This window comes from Barbus barbus (assembly GCF_936440315.1).
Source record: "Barbus barbus genome assembly, chromosome: 19".
Classification (NCBI taxonomy): domain Eukaryota; kingdom Metazoa; phylum Chordata; class Actinopteri; order Cypriniformes; family Cyprinidae; genus Barbus; species Barbus barbus.
This window is the reverse complement of record NC_136747.1, coordinates 15,916,960-15,934,207: the sequence shown is the minus strand read 5'-3', so window position 1 is coordinate 15,934,207 and position 17,248 is coordinate 15,916,960. Positions and strand designations below refer to the sequence as shown.

The 17,248-nt window shown below is 36.2% G+C and overlaps 1 protein-coding gene across 1 annotated transcript in view; it reads right to left on the bottom strand.

The window, feature by feature from the left end:
- The window catches only part of LOC306885439 (neurabin-1-like), a 52,614-nt gene that overhangs the window by 19,932 nt on the left and 15,434 nt on the right, over positions 1-17,248 (bottom strand). Inside the window, exons 3-6 of the mRNA XM_079441953.1 lie at positions 8,486-8,618; positions 7,984-8,104; positions 5,402-5,506; positions 1,611-1,746 (exon numbers count right to left, since the gene is read on the bottom strand). Coding sequence (XP_079298079.1) covers positions 1,611-1,746; positions 5,402-5,506; positions 7,984-8,104; positions 8,486-8,618 — 495 coding nt within the window. The remainder of the gene's footprint in view (positions 1-1,610; positions 1,747-5,401; positions 5,507-7,983; positions 8,105-8,485; positions 8,619-17,248) is intronic.

Sequence of the window (17,248 nt, the reverse complement as noted above, 5' to 3'; positions counted from 1 at the left end):
TAAAACAGTGCTGATCGCACAGCCATTTTAAGAGCGCAGTCTGTATCTGAGCCAGCCGCTGAACTATATCCAGACGTTACCGCAGAGTAGGAACAAATAAAACCATGCGGGTACATTAGAGTGATATCTTGATTTTGATGCTATCTGAAATCAACACACATCCAGTCGAAACGTTAATTTAGATGCTCACTAACAAATAATGCGAGGCATTAAAAATTCACTCTTGCAATAGTATGTGTGAGTCTTACATCATTCTGCACCGCACGAGAGACTATAATGCTAAATTGTCCATGTCCTCCAAATCACAAGGTAGAAATTGCCTGGTCTACTGATGTAATTATCTCTGAATCGTAGCGGGCAATTAATTCAACGCTTTCTTCAGTCAGTCATCGTAGCTTTCGTATAGAATCCCACCGCTGTGACAGACCTGCATGCACTATGGTAATGCACCGCTCTGAATCCTTTGAAAACAGTTCGAAGCACAGTCACAGACGTGACAACAGACTTGTGGCCCTCTTGTTTGGAAAGCCAGGCCGCCCTCCGATCCGCTAATGAGAACTGAGCAATAACTGCGCAGTGACTAGTAATATAACAAAGCCCATCAACTCTCCATGGAGCAGAAAGCTGCCACTGTGGGTGTTTTTCCATGAGAAGCTCTCTACAACCTTAGCACACTTTGTAACAATGCTGAAATTTAATTTGTAACACAGGAGAAATATCATGCCAGCAATATATTATCACGTCATAAGACTGATTGTTAGTGTGTGAAAAGCAAAATATCAAGTTAGATATAATCAATTTTATACTTTAAAATTGTATTTTTGTTGAACTAAAGTCAAAAAAATTATTAAAGTATAAAATATGTTTTACTCCGAGAAGAAGAGATGAACATTTAATAAAGATAATAATAATAATAATAAACGAGTAAACATGGATTCCATGTTAAAAGCTGAATGAAACAGCAACATATTTGGCAAATGTGTTAAAACATCCACATGATTAGTCCTACTTTGCTTTTTGAAAAACTAGATTTTAGATTTATATTTTTATATTTTATATTTAAGATTTTTCCTTTCAACAGGAAGACTTAAATAGATAGAGAAACAAGTGTTTTTGTGGCACTAGAGGTACTATTCTATCTTTCCAGCAGCAAATAAAAAAAAAATGTGGTCAATGTATGACCATATTTTTCTATAATCTTTTCTCATTTTTCTATAATTTAGAAAAATATGGTATGCTTATTAATAGTTAGTAAAGTTCTTGTTAAGTTTTGGTATTGGGTAGGATTAGGGACGTAGAATATGGCCATTCAGAATATGTGCTTTATAAATAGTTAATATGTTAATAGTAGGTAGGCTAATAACTTGAGAACTGGTCCTTATACTAAAGTGTTACTGAACAAGTTATAGCTAGATTATCTATAGATTTTGACTAGCAGAACTGCTTCATCCTGCTGCACTTTGATGTGACAAATTGTAACAGGTTGAGGCTTGTAGCATGGACGAATCATGGATAATAGATTTAAACCTGCTCCAACTGGCTCGTGATGACAGTCGCTAACACGCTCAGACAAGCTGTGACGTGAGATCTGTTCTGTGCTGTGTGCTCACCTCGTCATCATCAGCATCATACTGGGCGTATTGTTGCTCCATCATTTCTCTCTGACGTCTCTCCTGCTCCAGAGTCTGACTGATGAGTTGAGCCACTTCGCTCTGCTGTCCCGGACGCTCTCGGCCAATCACAAACCTGCAAAGACACACCAACTGCCAATGAGAAAGGGGGGGCTTTGTGAACAAATGCAGTATGGCAGAGGCTATAAAAGATTATGGCTATTGATTTTCATATGGAGACAAAGAACAGAATAGATTTTACATAAATGAGGTGGGTATGAAAATGTGGAAGGTGAAATTGCATGTCATTCAGTAAAATAGAGAAAGGAATAAAACTCTTCTGTTTCAATGAAGTGAAATATGTCAAGCTCTTTTCATGCAGTGTCTGGCTTCAACAAGCGTTTTTCTTCTCACTTCATTGATGGATTGTGTCTTTTATAATATACCCTATAAATCAATGACTGTGACAGAAGGTAATTCTTGCGAGGTCAGTGTGATAAATGACTGTGACAAAGTGAACATAACTGTTTAAAAATGTTAACAATTCTACTTGAGAAAAATTACTGCCGAAACATTGAAAACTTGAAAAGGAAAGTTTATCATAAAAGGTAAAGTTTATCATTATGCACCATTAGTGGCACCAAACAGAACTGCAATCAGTAACCTCTGAAGGTGAATGACCTGCCTTACAATACTGAGTAATAATGAATTCAAATACTTTAATAAATGCATAATCAATAACTTCAAAGTCAAATATTTTATGCAAGCAACACATTAAAATGTTAAAGTTACTTTACCTGTTAAAAATACCTGTTTCCCGTGGTGTACTGGGTGCTATTCTTAAAGAGCAATCAAGTGGCGCAATTTATCGGTGAACCTGATATTTAAGCACTAACGACTGACTAAGTGAAAAACTGAACAGATTTTCTCCTTAAGACAGCCTACAAATGACTTGCATATAGTTTCATATAGTTACATATAGTCACTTTCACAGACTTTTAAAATAAATGTTCCCTCCTGGTGGAATGACCTGCCCAACTCAGTCCGAGCAGTCCTTAGCCATCTTCAAGAATCGGCTAAAACATATCTCTGCCATCTTTATTTGACCCTCTAACTCTAGCACTCTCTATTCTAATTATATTCTTAAAAAAATACTAACACTAGCTTTTCTAATCTTTTTGTATTCTATATATTTGTTTTCTTTTTATTTATTATACAATTAACATAGCAAATAAGGCCTCTATCAAAGGCCTTTTTATTGCTTCCATTGTCCTTATTTGTCGCTTTGGATAAAACTGTCTGCTAAATGACTAAATGTAAATGTAAATATAGTTGTCTATGCATATCAAATTAGTGGAAGTTAGTTAGCGGAAACTATACAGTATATTACAATTTTAATCAAAGATATTATTCTTACACAAATCGATCGCTTCGCTTCAGAAGGCTTTTATTAACCCCCTGGAGCTGTGTGGAGCACTTTTTATGATGGATGGATGGATGCACTTTTTTGGGCTTCATAATCTCGGTCCCCAATCAATGTCATTATAAACCTTGGAAGAGCCAGGTAATTTTTTTTATTTAACTTGTATTTGTCTGAAAGAAGAAAGTCATATACACCTAGGATGGCTTGAGGGTGAGTAAATTATGGGGTATTTTTTATTTTTGGGTAACTAGCCCTTTAAGTTGTTTGACACAATAGTATGGAATTTGAATATATGCCATTTATCAATTATAAGCCATAACATGAAAGGAGTGGAAATGTCTAATAATTGGAGATAAAAAAGACAATTCCCTCCAATAATATTCACCGCATCATCTGTACTGCACAATCCATGTTTTGGACAACCAGCAGGGAAGCGCTCAGCATGGAGTCCTAATCACCCTGCATTAGGCACAGATAAGGGCCCAAATTTGATCTACATCTGAAGCAACAACTGGGCCAATACCGTGTTATGCCAACCATCTTTGCTGCTTCTGCAGTGCAGCTGACCTGGAAACAGTCCTCTCTTCCATCTCGATACCACACGCAGGGATCCCAACTGCTCTGGGACAGAGCTTTCTTATTGGCAAAATCCACCATTATTATTCACATACATCTGGAGTGACAGGATGCATTTCAGGATATACGCATCACCTCACCCATTGAGGAGGCGTTCCTGTCAAACTGCTATACAAAATCCCTAGACTCTGACACTGAATCATCACAGCAATGAATCGCTCTTAATAGAGTGACAATCTTCATATATTTATTGGTGGTCACTGGTGCAGATAGAGTTTAAGAGCTGTCTTAATTCCTACAGTGGGTTAACTATAGCACAAATTCCAAATCTAGGCCACACTGCCTCATCGGTGAGAACAGAGAGAAATAACCAGCAGGAGGGAATAAATCAAAACCAGGAAAGGATAGACAGCTGAAAAACAAAAAAATTATGAAATAGAACGTTTCCTGAGACCTTCATAGTACTAGATGAATTTCCAGTAAAAATCTGACAATATAAATATACAGTATGAACTATATCAAATTATGTATATTATTACAGATTATAAAATATATTAATTTAATTATATTATTTAATATATTACATATATACACACACACATATATATATATATATATATATATATTATTGTCACGTGTCGGTTTCCTTTCAGTTCTGTTTTGCCCTTATTTGGTAGTTCCTGTCCTAGTTTAGTTAATGATTCATCCTATTCACCTGTTTTGTGTTAATTATCTCGTTTACTCCTTTGTTCCTGTTCCTTTATAAGCATTCAGTTTTGTTCTAGCCTTCGTCGAGTCTCAAACTAAAGTTATGTTTATACTGTTTTTTCTGTTGTTAATACGTTTGCACAATTAAAAGAACCTGTTTTTCCAGAATCCCTCGTCTTCCTGCCTCCTACAATCAGCAACGCGTAACAATTATATATATATATATTTATTTATTAGATGAATTATATTTGAAAATATTTAAACACATACAATTCAAGATATGAAAACACAATTTCGCTTTTTGAGAATCTTTCATTTCAGTTTTCATTTTAAGGAAGTTTTTTTTTTGGAAAATAAAACAAAAGTACTGATCAAGAATGTTATTTTATGCAGTGCAGACTGTGTTAGTATTAGCCTGGCTATATGAAATCCTATTACTCAAGAAGGCTCTGTCCCTCACAAGAAAGTTACATTTAAAGAGATATTTCACCCAAAAATTCATCATTTATTAATGAGATTCATACAGGTTTGGAACAACTTGAAGGTGACAGAATTTTCATTTCTGGGTGAGCTATCCCTTTATGGAAATTATATTAAGAAATTATATAAACCCTTTAAAATAAACATACATTTGAAGGTTAAAGGTAAATCTTTTTTTTTTCAGCGTGCTTATATTTATGGAGGAAGTATAATACACCACTGACAGCATCTGTTTAAAAACAATTGGCTCCATCATGCTGTGCAGCTCTATTGTTAATGAAGAGTCTTGTTTTCTCACAGTGTGGAGTACTCCTGCCAGCCGATATGCTTTTCAAAGACATGCTCTCTGCTGTCGTGTCTAAAGGGAATTTAGATACACTAATAAGAAGTCTGTGTTTTTCCTCACAAGAACGCGGAGTGGGAGGGAAAGACGATGGCATGTCATGCTATTTCATATGCTAATAATAACACTGGTCACACTAGTAGCTTGTAACCTACGGTGATGATGTGGGGATGTGAGGATCTTGTGGTCAGCATTCAGGGGCAAACCTGGGATTAATGAGACCTAATAAACAAGCAAAAACGGTTGTAGACATTATCTTACCTAACCACTCCCTGTGTGTTTCTCAGGACAGAAGCAGCGAAGCTCTGAGTTACTCCCACCAGACTGGTGCCGTCAACCTCCACGATTTGATCATTCACTTTAATTCTGTGGAAAATGAAGGTGGTTATGTTGTAATGCTTGTTACAGTGACACAATTAGGACATTGTGCAACCTCTAAAACAGGTTTGTATAATATTGTCTGTTTGAATACTAAACAGCGATTTCTCTGTCATTCTGAGAGGACTTTTTTTAATAAAAGCTTAATTATGCTCTGCCTGAGGCCTTCTCATCACTCTGCTATGATTAATTTTTTCAGTGCATCAAATATGCTGATGTATGAAGGACACAGTACAACCTGGGACAGGGTTTCCCAGAGTTTGTAAACCCCTAGAGTTTGACACAGAACTCTAGTGTAGTTGCGGGAAGTCTTTGTAAAGACAATAAGATAAAAGTATAGACAGACACAAATTAAAGTTTGTAAAGACAGAGTAAAGATGTGTAAAGGTTTATTTCTGCATAATTACAACAGAAACGACTTCTGTTCAATGAAAAGACAACAGTATAAAGAGTGAATTAAATTAATAATTGATAATATGTAATAATAATAATAATTAATTTTCCATAAATATATTCTATATACTACTGAATTATTGTTTCACAATATAGAATAATTATATAATAATAATAATATTGTAGTTGTTTGTTTTGCATTTTTAATAATTAAAAAAAAAATTAAATTAATAAATTAAAAAGTATTTTCTACAGATATATTCTGTGAGTAAACAAAGTACATAGGCTATGTAAATGAAATACATTCAGAAAGTTTTTGGATGTTAATAATTAAATTAAATTAAATTACTAATTTCTATAAAAAAAGTTTTCTACAAATATATCCTTTATACTACATGAATGAATATAAATATGATTTTTTTTGATCAAGTAAATACTACTTAAAATCTTTATTTTAAATACTTTAATTATACTTCAATTAAATAATTTAGGTCATAGGACTTAAAAAGGACCAAAAAGGTTGAGAATAATATTTTTATGTTTTCATTTGGTCTTGGGTGGTCACATTCTTTCATTTCAGCAGCTAAAGAGTAATGCTCACAAGACAGAAGGAATTACAATCATATAGGATTACAAGGACGAGTAAGCTCCTTAACAACATGTGATACTATATTTTCAGAATGCTACAGTGTTTGCATGAAGAGCTCCAACTGTGTGATATCTGTAATGAGCTTTGTGAGTTTGACCAAATTGCCTTGACCCTTGATTCCAGTCTGGATATCGAGCCCCTGGCAAATCCTGTCTGTTATGCAGGCAAAGCAGACGGAGGGATGCTTGCAAGACTGAAACCTAATGTGCACCTAAAGAGTGTGGCATAAGCACAGCTTGACCTTCACGTGCATTTTTCAATGTCAGCAATATACTAATACTAAAGCAGGAAATTAGAGTTCCAACATGCAAAAAATAAAGACTCCAGTGCAAAGATTTCAATGTCACTGTTGAATCCTACATTGTCACACTTCACTCAGAAACAGCCTAATGTTAATGGTGGAGGAAATTACATTCTGGCTTTTGAATAGTCCTTTTGAAACCTGATTGCAAAGTTTGCAGTTGCTTGGTAATCTTGAAACAAGTAAGAATTTCTCAAGATTTCAGCAGGGTTTGATGCCACTCAGTGAAAAGATGAGACCACATTAAAACACTGACATGCAAAATCTTAAACTTGGAAATAAACAGAGATTTAGGACTTCAAGAAAATCTTTAAAGAAACTTTATAATTGTAAAATGAATAAAAAATACAGTACTTCAGACTCTGCATTATTTCTAGGTCACTAATTAACACTAAAATAAATTTGTGACTGATCATGTGACTCCTTATACAGATGATCAGATGTTCTTCGATTGCAGCTCAAGATGCTCTTTGAATAATTTCCAATCATGCTGGAAAACATGATCGACAGGTTTTACATAAACGTGTAGAGTCTTGTCAAATCTGTTGTTTGCTGCTGCCATTAAAACTAAAGGGAAATAAACCAAATACAAAGACGTTAAATAACTTTTCACTCAAAATGTTATGCTGCTAATATAATTTTAATTTAAAAAAAGGAAAATAAATAACTTTCTAATTTAATAAATTTAATTTTAAAAAATGCTAAATCGCACTACCACTATTTCACTAGTGGTCTCAGTTTTAGTAAAGCAAAAACAGTCTACTAAAGTTACTAGAATGTTTGGCCAGATGTGAAAAGGGCTGCTTTCATTCCCATTCCTACCCTTTCTTTAGCATCCTGAGCTACATTCAGTGATAAAGCCTCAAACTTTGCTTTAATTTTAGGCAATGTGCACGGGGGACTTTCAGGGATTCACTTACTCTGGGTGGAGCTAAAAAAAAAAGAGTAAGGACAAGAAATACGTGATTTTGCTTGATTACTGTTTGACCAACAGGGTTGTTTTTCTACATGGAACATACTCATATTGATATCCAGAAAGTAGGGTGATATAATACCAATATACATATCCTTTGCTAAAGTAGTGTGTGTAAATACTAAAGTAGTATGTGCAGTTTAGTTTACCTTCCATCTCTCTCTGCTGCTCCACCCTCTATGACAGTCTTGACAAAGATGCCCAGCTTCTCCAGGCCTGCGTCAGCGCCAACCCCCATTCCTATAATACTGATGCCCAGGCCGTCCTCATCTGACATACACAAATCAATGAAAGGAAAAATATTAGTACCGAGCAAATGGAAAGAATGACATTTCAATAAATCATTGGATGTTTGATGGATGGATGCATGTTTATTGTAACTGATCAATATTCAAGGCTTACCATTGATTTACACACAGTGCTCAAAATATGCAGATACATGCCGAACATTTCCCTGAAAACATTTGTATCTATTTTTTTTAAAAGAAAGCTTATAGGGAAGACAGGGGCTAGTTGTCACAGAGGCTATACTGTATCTCAATAAGGTTCTGAGTATAAACTGACTGAAAAAGTCAAAAGTGTGAAGTATAAACCTAGTGTTACATAAAAAAAAAAACCTCTCTTTGGTGACACTACCATCCTGCTATTCACCTTTTTCCAGTTCAACAGGGAGAAGTTCCAGCTTCTCCACCCGTTTCTCCAGCTCATACTCAGCTGAGGATGCCACTGGGTCCACCTCCTCATTCCTCCGGTCGTAATCTTCATTGGAGTAGGTTTTGAACACCTGGTAGCCAAAAAAAGTGAGGGCCAGTGTCACAATACTGAGGTTACATGACTAAAACAGCTGTGTAAAGCACTTTTTTCACATTTACAAACAATGGAGTATGTGAACCACACAATGCTAGAGAGTATGTTTCTTCAAAAACAGAAAAAAATATTAGTCTATTGGAAGTATTGAGCTCAAACATATATGACTCCATTGATCACATACTCTCTCTCTCTCTCTCCCTCTCTCTCGCTCTCTCTCTATTATATATATATACAGTGGGGCAAATAAGTATTTGATACACTGCCAATCTTTCAAGTTTTCCCACTTAGAAAGAATGGAGAGATCTGTAATTTTCATCGTAGGTACACCTCAACTGTGAGAGACAGAATATAAAAAAAAAATCCAGAAAATCACATTGTATGATTTTTAAATAACTAATTTCCATTTTATTGCATGAAATAAGTATTTGATTACCTACCAACCAGCAAGAATTCTGGCTCTCACAGACCTGTTAGTTTGTCTTTAAGAAGCCCTCCTATCCTCCACTCATTACCTGTATTAATTGCACCTATTTGAACTTGTTACCTGTATAAAAGACACCTGTTCACACACTCAATCAATCAGACTCCAACCTCTCCACTATGGGCAAAACCAAAGAGCTGTCTAAGGACACTAGGGACAAAATTGTAGACCTGCACAAGGCTGGGATGGGCTACAGGACAATAGGCAAACAGCTTGGTGAGAAGGCAACAACTGTTGGCGCAATTATTAGAAAATGGAAGAAATTCAAGATGACTGTCAATCTCCCTCGGACTGGGGCTCCATGCAAGATCTCGCCTCGTGGAGTATCAATGATCCTGAGAAAGGTGAGGGATCAGCCTAGAACTACACGGGAGGACCTGGTCAATGACCTGAAGAGAGCTGGGACCACAGTCTCAACGGTTACCATTAGTAACACACTACACCGTCATGGATTAAAATCCTGCAGCACACGCAAGGTCCCCCTGCTCAAGCCAGCACTTGTCTAGGCCCGTCTGAAGTTTGCCAAAGACCATCTGGATGATCCAGAGGAGACATGGGAGAAGGTCATGTGGTCAGATGAGACCAAAATAGAACTTTTTGGTATAAACTCCACTCGCCGTGTTTGGACGAAGAAGAAGGATGAGTATAATCCCAAGAACACCATCCCAACCGTGAAGTATGGGGGTGGAAACATCATGCTTTCGGGGTGCTTTTCTGCAAAGGGGACAGGACGACTGCACTGTATTGAGGGGAGGATGGATGGGGCCATGTATCGCGAGATTTTGGGCAACAACCTCCTTCCCTCAGTAAGAGCATTGAAGATGGGTCGTGGCTGGGTCTTCCAGCATGACAATGACCCCAAACACACAGCAAGGGCAACTAAGGAGTGGCTCATTTCAAGGTCCTGGAGTGGCCTAGCCACTCTCCAGACCTGAACCCAATAGAAAATCTATGGAGGGAGCTGAAACTCCGTGTTGCCCAGCGACAGCCCCCAAACCTGAAAGATCTGGAGAAGACCTGTATGGAGGAGTGGGCCAAAATCCCTGCTGCAGTGTGTGCAAACCTGGTCAAGAACTACAGGAAACGTCTGACCTCTGTAATTGTAAACAAAGGTTCCTGTACCAAATAATAAGTTATATTTTTCTATTGTATCAAATACTTATTTCATGCAATAAAATGGAAATTAATTATTCAAAAATCATACAATTATTCAAAAATCATAAAATGTGATTTTTTATATATATTCTGTCTCTCACAGTTGAGGTGTACCTATGATGAAAATGACAGATTTCTCCATTATTTGTAAGTGGGAAACCTTGAAAAATCGGCAGTGTATCAAATACTTATTTGCCGGCCTGTATATTCATTGACATTGAGACATTGACATTGAGGCAAATGTCTCTGGTTGCATCCGAGCGTCTTCATAACGGTGCTTATCGTCTGAAACACTAACTGTCATTTACCATCTCCTCAGTGTAAGTGATGGTCCTGTGCATCGTGGTGTAAAAGGACAGTCACGCACAACTGTGTCCCCTAAGCAGATTCTCGGACAAACATCGGCCCCATGCCAACGCTACACTTGCCTGCCTCCCCCTTATCTGTTTCCTTATAAAAAAAGGGTTAATTGGATAAGTTGTGGCTTCATGCTGACACAGAATCAGTATTTCATTTTAAAAGAACAAACTTCCCAAGGCAAGTACCAGGGTTAATATAGAAATAATAACACTAAGACTTTCAAGAACAGTTAAAAAAGCAAAAAGTTACTCATGCTCACCAAGGTTGTAATTATTTGATCAAATATACAGAGAAATATTGTTACAATTTAAAATAACTCTTAATTTCCAATATATTTTAAATGTGATTTATTCCTGTGAAATTTTCAGCTTCATTACTCCAGTCTCAGGTGTCACATGATCCTTCAGAAATCATTCTAATTGGCCGATTCAGTGCTCAAAAATGATTTCTTATTATTATAAATGCTGAAAACTGCTTAATATTTTTGAGGAAACCTTGATATATTTTTTTCAAGATTCTTTGATGAAAATAAAGTTCAAAATAACATCATTAATTTGAAACAGAAATTATAACGGCATACAGTTGTGGTCAGAATTATTGGAACCCTTGGTAAATATGATCAAAGAAGACTGTGAAAATTAACCTGCTTTGTTAATCCTTTTGATCTTTTATTTAAAAAATTCACAAAAAGCTAACCTTTCATTGGATAATAAGAATTTAAAATGGGGGGAAATATCATTATGAAATAAATGTTTTTCTCAAACACACGTTGGACACAATTATTGGCACCCCTAGAAATTCTTAAGAGTAAAATATCTCTGAAGTATATTCCCATTCATATTCACAATTTTGAGCACTCTAGGGTGATTATGAACATGAAATTATCCAGCCATGGCTTCCTGTTTCACAGAAATATAAATAGGAGGGAAAACAAAGCCCAAATTCCCTTAATCATCCATCACAATGAGAAAAAACAAAGAATATATTTCTGATGTGCAGCAAAAGATAATTGAGCTTCACAAATTAGTGAAGTGGCTTTAAGAAAAGAGCTAGAGCAGTGAAAATCCCCATTTCCACCATCAGGGCAATAATTAAGAATTTCCAATCAACAGAAAATGAGAGTTTGAGTGGCTAAAGACTCTTCAAGGATCACAGCTGGAGAATTGCAGAAAATAGTTGAGTCTCGGGGTCAGAAAACCTTAAAAAAAATTGTCAAACAGCCCCTACATCACCACATGTTGTTTGGGAGGATTTCAAGAAAAATTCTCCTAGCTCATCCAAAAACAAACTCCAGCATATTCAGTTATCAGACAGGACTGGCACTTCAAATGGCACTGGCTTCTATGGTCAGATTAAACTAAAAAATGAGCTTTTTAGCAGCAAACACTCAAGATGGGTTTGGTGAACACAGGGATAAAAAGTACCCCATGTGTACAATGAAATATACTGCTGTATTTGTGATGTTGTGGGCCTATATTTCTGCTGGAGGTCCTGGACATCTTGTTTAGACACATGGCATCATGGATTCTATCAAATACCAACAGATAAAAAATCAATAAGTGACTGATTCTATTAGAAATCTTATAATGGGCCATGTTTGGATCTTCCAACCGTACAATAATCCAAACACAAACCTCAAAAACAACACAAAAATGGGTCACTGAGCACAAAACCAAGCTTCTGCTGGCCATTCCAGTCCTCTGACCTGAACCCTGTAGAAAATGAGTGAGGTGAACTGAAGAGAAGAAGCACCGTCATGGAGCTGTGAATCTGAAGGATCTGGAGTGATTCTGGATGAAGGAATGGTCTCTGATCTCTTGTCAGGTGTTCTCTAACCTCATCAGGCATTATAGGAGAACATTTAGAGCTGTTAAACTGGCAAATGGAGGTTTCAAAAAGTATTGAATAAAAAGATGCCGTTAATTGTGACCAATGTGTATCAGAGAAAAACATTTATTTCATAATGATATTTCCCCCCATTTTAAATTCTTATTATCCAATGAAAGGTTAGCTTTTTGTGATTTTTTTAAATAAAAGATCAAAAGGATTAACAAAGCAGGTTAATTTTCACAGTCTTCTTTGATCATATTTATCAAGGGTGCCGATAATTCTGACCACAACTGTACATGTTTCTGCTTAAATGAATCATGACATTAATTGCATGATTTGCATAATCTTAGAACGGTAAGAACCATTTCTGCCATATAGACATTATTTTAACAACAGATCTCTCTTAAATGTAATGTAGAAACATTAAGATTTGTTTCTTTGAAAAGTATTTTGAAAAGCACTATACAAAAAAATGAAAGAAAGAACTTGTCTTCATGATCACCTCTGATCATTTTAATAATTCATTAAATGATCTTACTAACCCCAAACAATTGAACAGAACAATATGCATAAAATATTTGATAAACAACATGTTCTAAAATAATTTTAAAATATTTAATTGTTAAAAAAAAAAAGAAAAGAAATCGAACCCACACTGCTCTACCACTGAGCAAATGAACATGCTGCATTCACCAGCAGGCAGCTGTCAGTGTGTCCAGCTGCCACCATGAGAATCATCAGCTTCAATTAAACCATGACTGATCATAGCAGAATCAAAGCTCTCTCATTTGTGAAGAAAACCAATTAGACTCAAATCTGACGTTTTATGCTAATCACAAGCCTAAACCAATGAATCCAAATTGTACGTGGTAAAAAAGCACCCCGAAACCAGAGCGTAGGGTATCCAAGCACTGGGACAAAAGCAAGCATAATCTCTAGTGCACTTTACAGCATCAATAATGTAAACTGATCAACAGCTATGCATTATTGAGCAGTCACATTCCTGACCAAATGATTGGCTGAAGTGTAATGGGCTCTTCGTCTACAGTCTTTCAATGGATCTGTTGAAAATAATATTGGCAGAAAGGGCTGGACAGTGAAGCTGCTAACATGTTTAGCCTTGAAGCTTGCCTGAAGCTCCCATACAAAGATGCCAGGAGGGCATATCCAGAAACTTTCCCTTGAGCAGAGGTCTAACCTGAAAGTGAAGACATTTTTAGAAACACCCATGTCTACATTCAGTGGATCTGTTCCAGAGCTTCCCTCACACACTATTCTCCCGTTTTCTCCTGATCTCAACCAACTATTACTATGTTGACAGTCCACACGCCACAGCTGGCTAAAAAAGGCTCAGCAGCTGACTGTTTTTTGTGAATCTGCCAGACATGACAAACATGAGGGCTCTACGCAGACAAAGTGTGGGTAGTGCGCTGAAGGCTACTGTCAGGTCTGACATGCCACATGCCATGGGAGAATATAATAATTCACATCTTTTTTTGTATTCATTATAGACATCTATACAGTTGCTGTCTAGGACACTTTATGTTTTGTTTTAATATAATTACATGGTTTAATTTTACATTTTAATGGTCATATATATGATAATATGAAGACACAAATAGGTTTGTCACCAGGCACCCAAATCTAAATAACCGTAGGCTTTGAAGCGTAATCCAATACAGAAATTCACTAATTTATCCCCTTTTTTTCTCCACATTTTTGCTTTCCCATCACTTAGATAAAGGTTCATCTTTGTCTCATCAGTCCATAAACACGGTTCCAAAACTCTTCTGGCTCACCTTTGTGCTTTTTTGCAAACTCTAATCTTGCCTTTCTATTTTTGGTGCTGGTCAGAGGTTTGCATCTTGCTGTGTAGCATCTGTAATTCTGTGTCAAAGTCTCCTGAGGACAGTAGATTGTCAGAGTACAAAATAAAAGAGAGAAAATGCAGCAGACAGTATCTCTAACATTACTTATATTACTTATAGCAATTACAATTAAATGTAATTTCATAAAAAATGACAAATCATTAAAGAATTAAGAATCGTTCTTTATTATGGTTTCTTATTTGTTAATAGAAGGAAGGTCTCATCAAAGTCAGTGCATTTAAATTTTCATAGTACCGGTAATTCAATTTTACATGCTGTTGTATGCTAAATATTCTCTTCTATCTTTTTTTTCAGTGTTGATTGTCATCTGATTGTGTAAGTGATAAATAAGCAAGTGATAAATTTAGCAGTCAGCCTAGATTTGTGATTTATCATGTTCATAACATATAGTGATAGTCAATAATCACTGATAAAAATTATGTTTATTCTTTCTCTCTCTTTTGCTTTTGTGTCAGTAGGCGCTACACCCTAAAGGCTCTTTTAAGGGTCACACCACTGAGCATCTTTGGCTTTGTAAGTATATGTTTTGACTTACTATCAGATACAGTATTTGACATTAGATTAACTGCATGTTATGCAACAAATAGACTAGATTTATTGTAAAGACATTAAAGAGATAGTTCTCGTAAAAAAAAAAAGATCAAACATCCCACATCTGTGATTTTTAATGTCCATGACATACAGATTAGTCAATAGTCATTGATGTAAAAAGATTGACACAAACATATATAACATCTCTCACATGTTCAGTGATGTTTCCTCTTTTCCTTTCTTTTGCTTTTGTGTCAGCAGGCACTACCTATGAACCCAAAGGCTCTTTTAAGGGTCACACCACTGAGCATCTTTGGCTTTGTAAGTATATGTTTTGACTTACTATCAGATGCAGTATTTGACATTAGATTAACTGCATGTTATGCAACAAATAGAGTCATCAGAAATGTATTAAGACATTAAAGAGATAGTTCTCGCAAAAAAAATGATCAAACATCTAACAGCTGTGATTTCCCATGTTCATAACATACAGATTAGTCAATAATCACTGATGTAAAAAGATTCACACAAACATATACAACATCTCTCACAGGGGTGTAACGGTTCACAAAATTTAAGGTTCAGTACGTTTTCGATACGGGGGGCGGGGCAATTGGTTACGTTAGATGTTGGAAATATTTCTGTTTTAAATCATGAAGGCGAGCCAATGGATATCACACAAGCATGCGTTTGCACCAGGGTTTCCTCCGCACAAAACTGCTTCCGCTTGTCCACATGATCTTTAGCATACTGCAGATAGGCAGCATTGTTCTTTTTAGAGACAATCGGCTCTGCTCAAATGTAATCTGTTATATTTTAAGTGAACATTTGGGGAAAAACATTGGACAGTATATACAAAACAGTATATAAAAAATATACTGCTGTACATTGACTCAAGTCACTTCTTTGGAATTTATTAAATTCAATAGCATTCATGTAAAATATTCAAAATAAAGATATTGTATAATAAATAGTGTAAAATAAATTATAGTAAAATTGCTGTAGTAATATACTGTAAAATTAAGTTGCGGTAAGGGTATTGCACTGTAAAATGAAACTGCGGTAAGGGCATCATAGTGTAAAACACATTTACAGTTTAAGTACTGTAAAGGGACGGTTACAGTAACTTACTGGCAATAGTGCTGCCAGTAAATTACCGCAAAAATACAATAATAAGTCTAACAGTGTAGGTTATATACAGAAGAACTAAAAATAAAAAAATAGTCTAAAGGCTATGTATAATATTAGTTTTGCTTTTGGAGTGCCCTCCAAAAGTATTGGAACAGTAAAGACAAAATTGCTCTGTTGCTGTGGAGTCAAGGCATTTACAAATATGATTAAAAGATGAATATGAGACAAAACTATAGAATGTCACATTTTATTATTGGGTGATTCAACATATAGATGTTTTACCAGCTAAGAAGATCAGCACTTTTAGAGTTTCATCCCTCTATCTGACGTGAGCATAAGTATTGAACAGTTGCCTCACAGCTCTTTCTAAGTGATCAGCTGTGTCCTGTTGCATTAATTCTTCAGATATTAAAAGCAGGGAATGTGTCGTATCAGTTATATCCATTACTTCTGTATTCTGAATCTTGCATTCGATGATGACACACAAACCAGGATGAAGACGAGGGAGCTGACTTTGAGAGAAAAGCAAGCAATTTGGATGCTAAAAGAAAAGAGGAAGTCAATTAGAGCTCTAGCAAAAACAAAGGGCATGGAGAAATCAAGAGTTTGGAAACCACCAGCGACACCAGCAGCCAACAACGACCTGATCGGCTGAGAAAACCCTCCACAGTAAAGGAAGTACCAACAATCTTCAGTTTACTTCAGTAGGTACCCAAGTACTTGCTGAATCTTTTCTTGGCTTTGGTCCGACTAACAGCGCTACTTTTTGTGTGCATCTTCACCCATCTAGTAACATTGATTCATCCCACTCAACTCACGTCTCTATCATCAGCCTCACCTCTATCCATCCATCTCCTGTCATTTTACCATTTAGATCAATACACCTGCTAGCTGCCTTCAAACAAACGCAGTGCATCTCTTTTGTCTTCTCATCATACAGTAGATCAGCTCTCACTCGATCCTTTATCCTCTATCTATTGCTCATACACTCTAGCATACTGCAGTCTTATATTTAAAACCCAGCATCCTGCGAGGCCTTTGGCTCCAACTGCTACCTTGCATAATAGCCAAGAAATGTAAGCTTGTATAAGCGTTTTGCTGTTCGGAGAGCACTTTAAGTTTTTATTGCATGTTGTGAGATCCCACCAAAGGCTCTGAGAGCTTCTCATTTTTCTTTGCAAATTTTTACAGAACTGCAGGGGTGAGTGAAACTGAGCCAGGCCCATC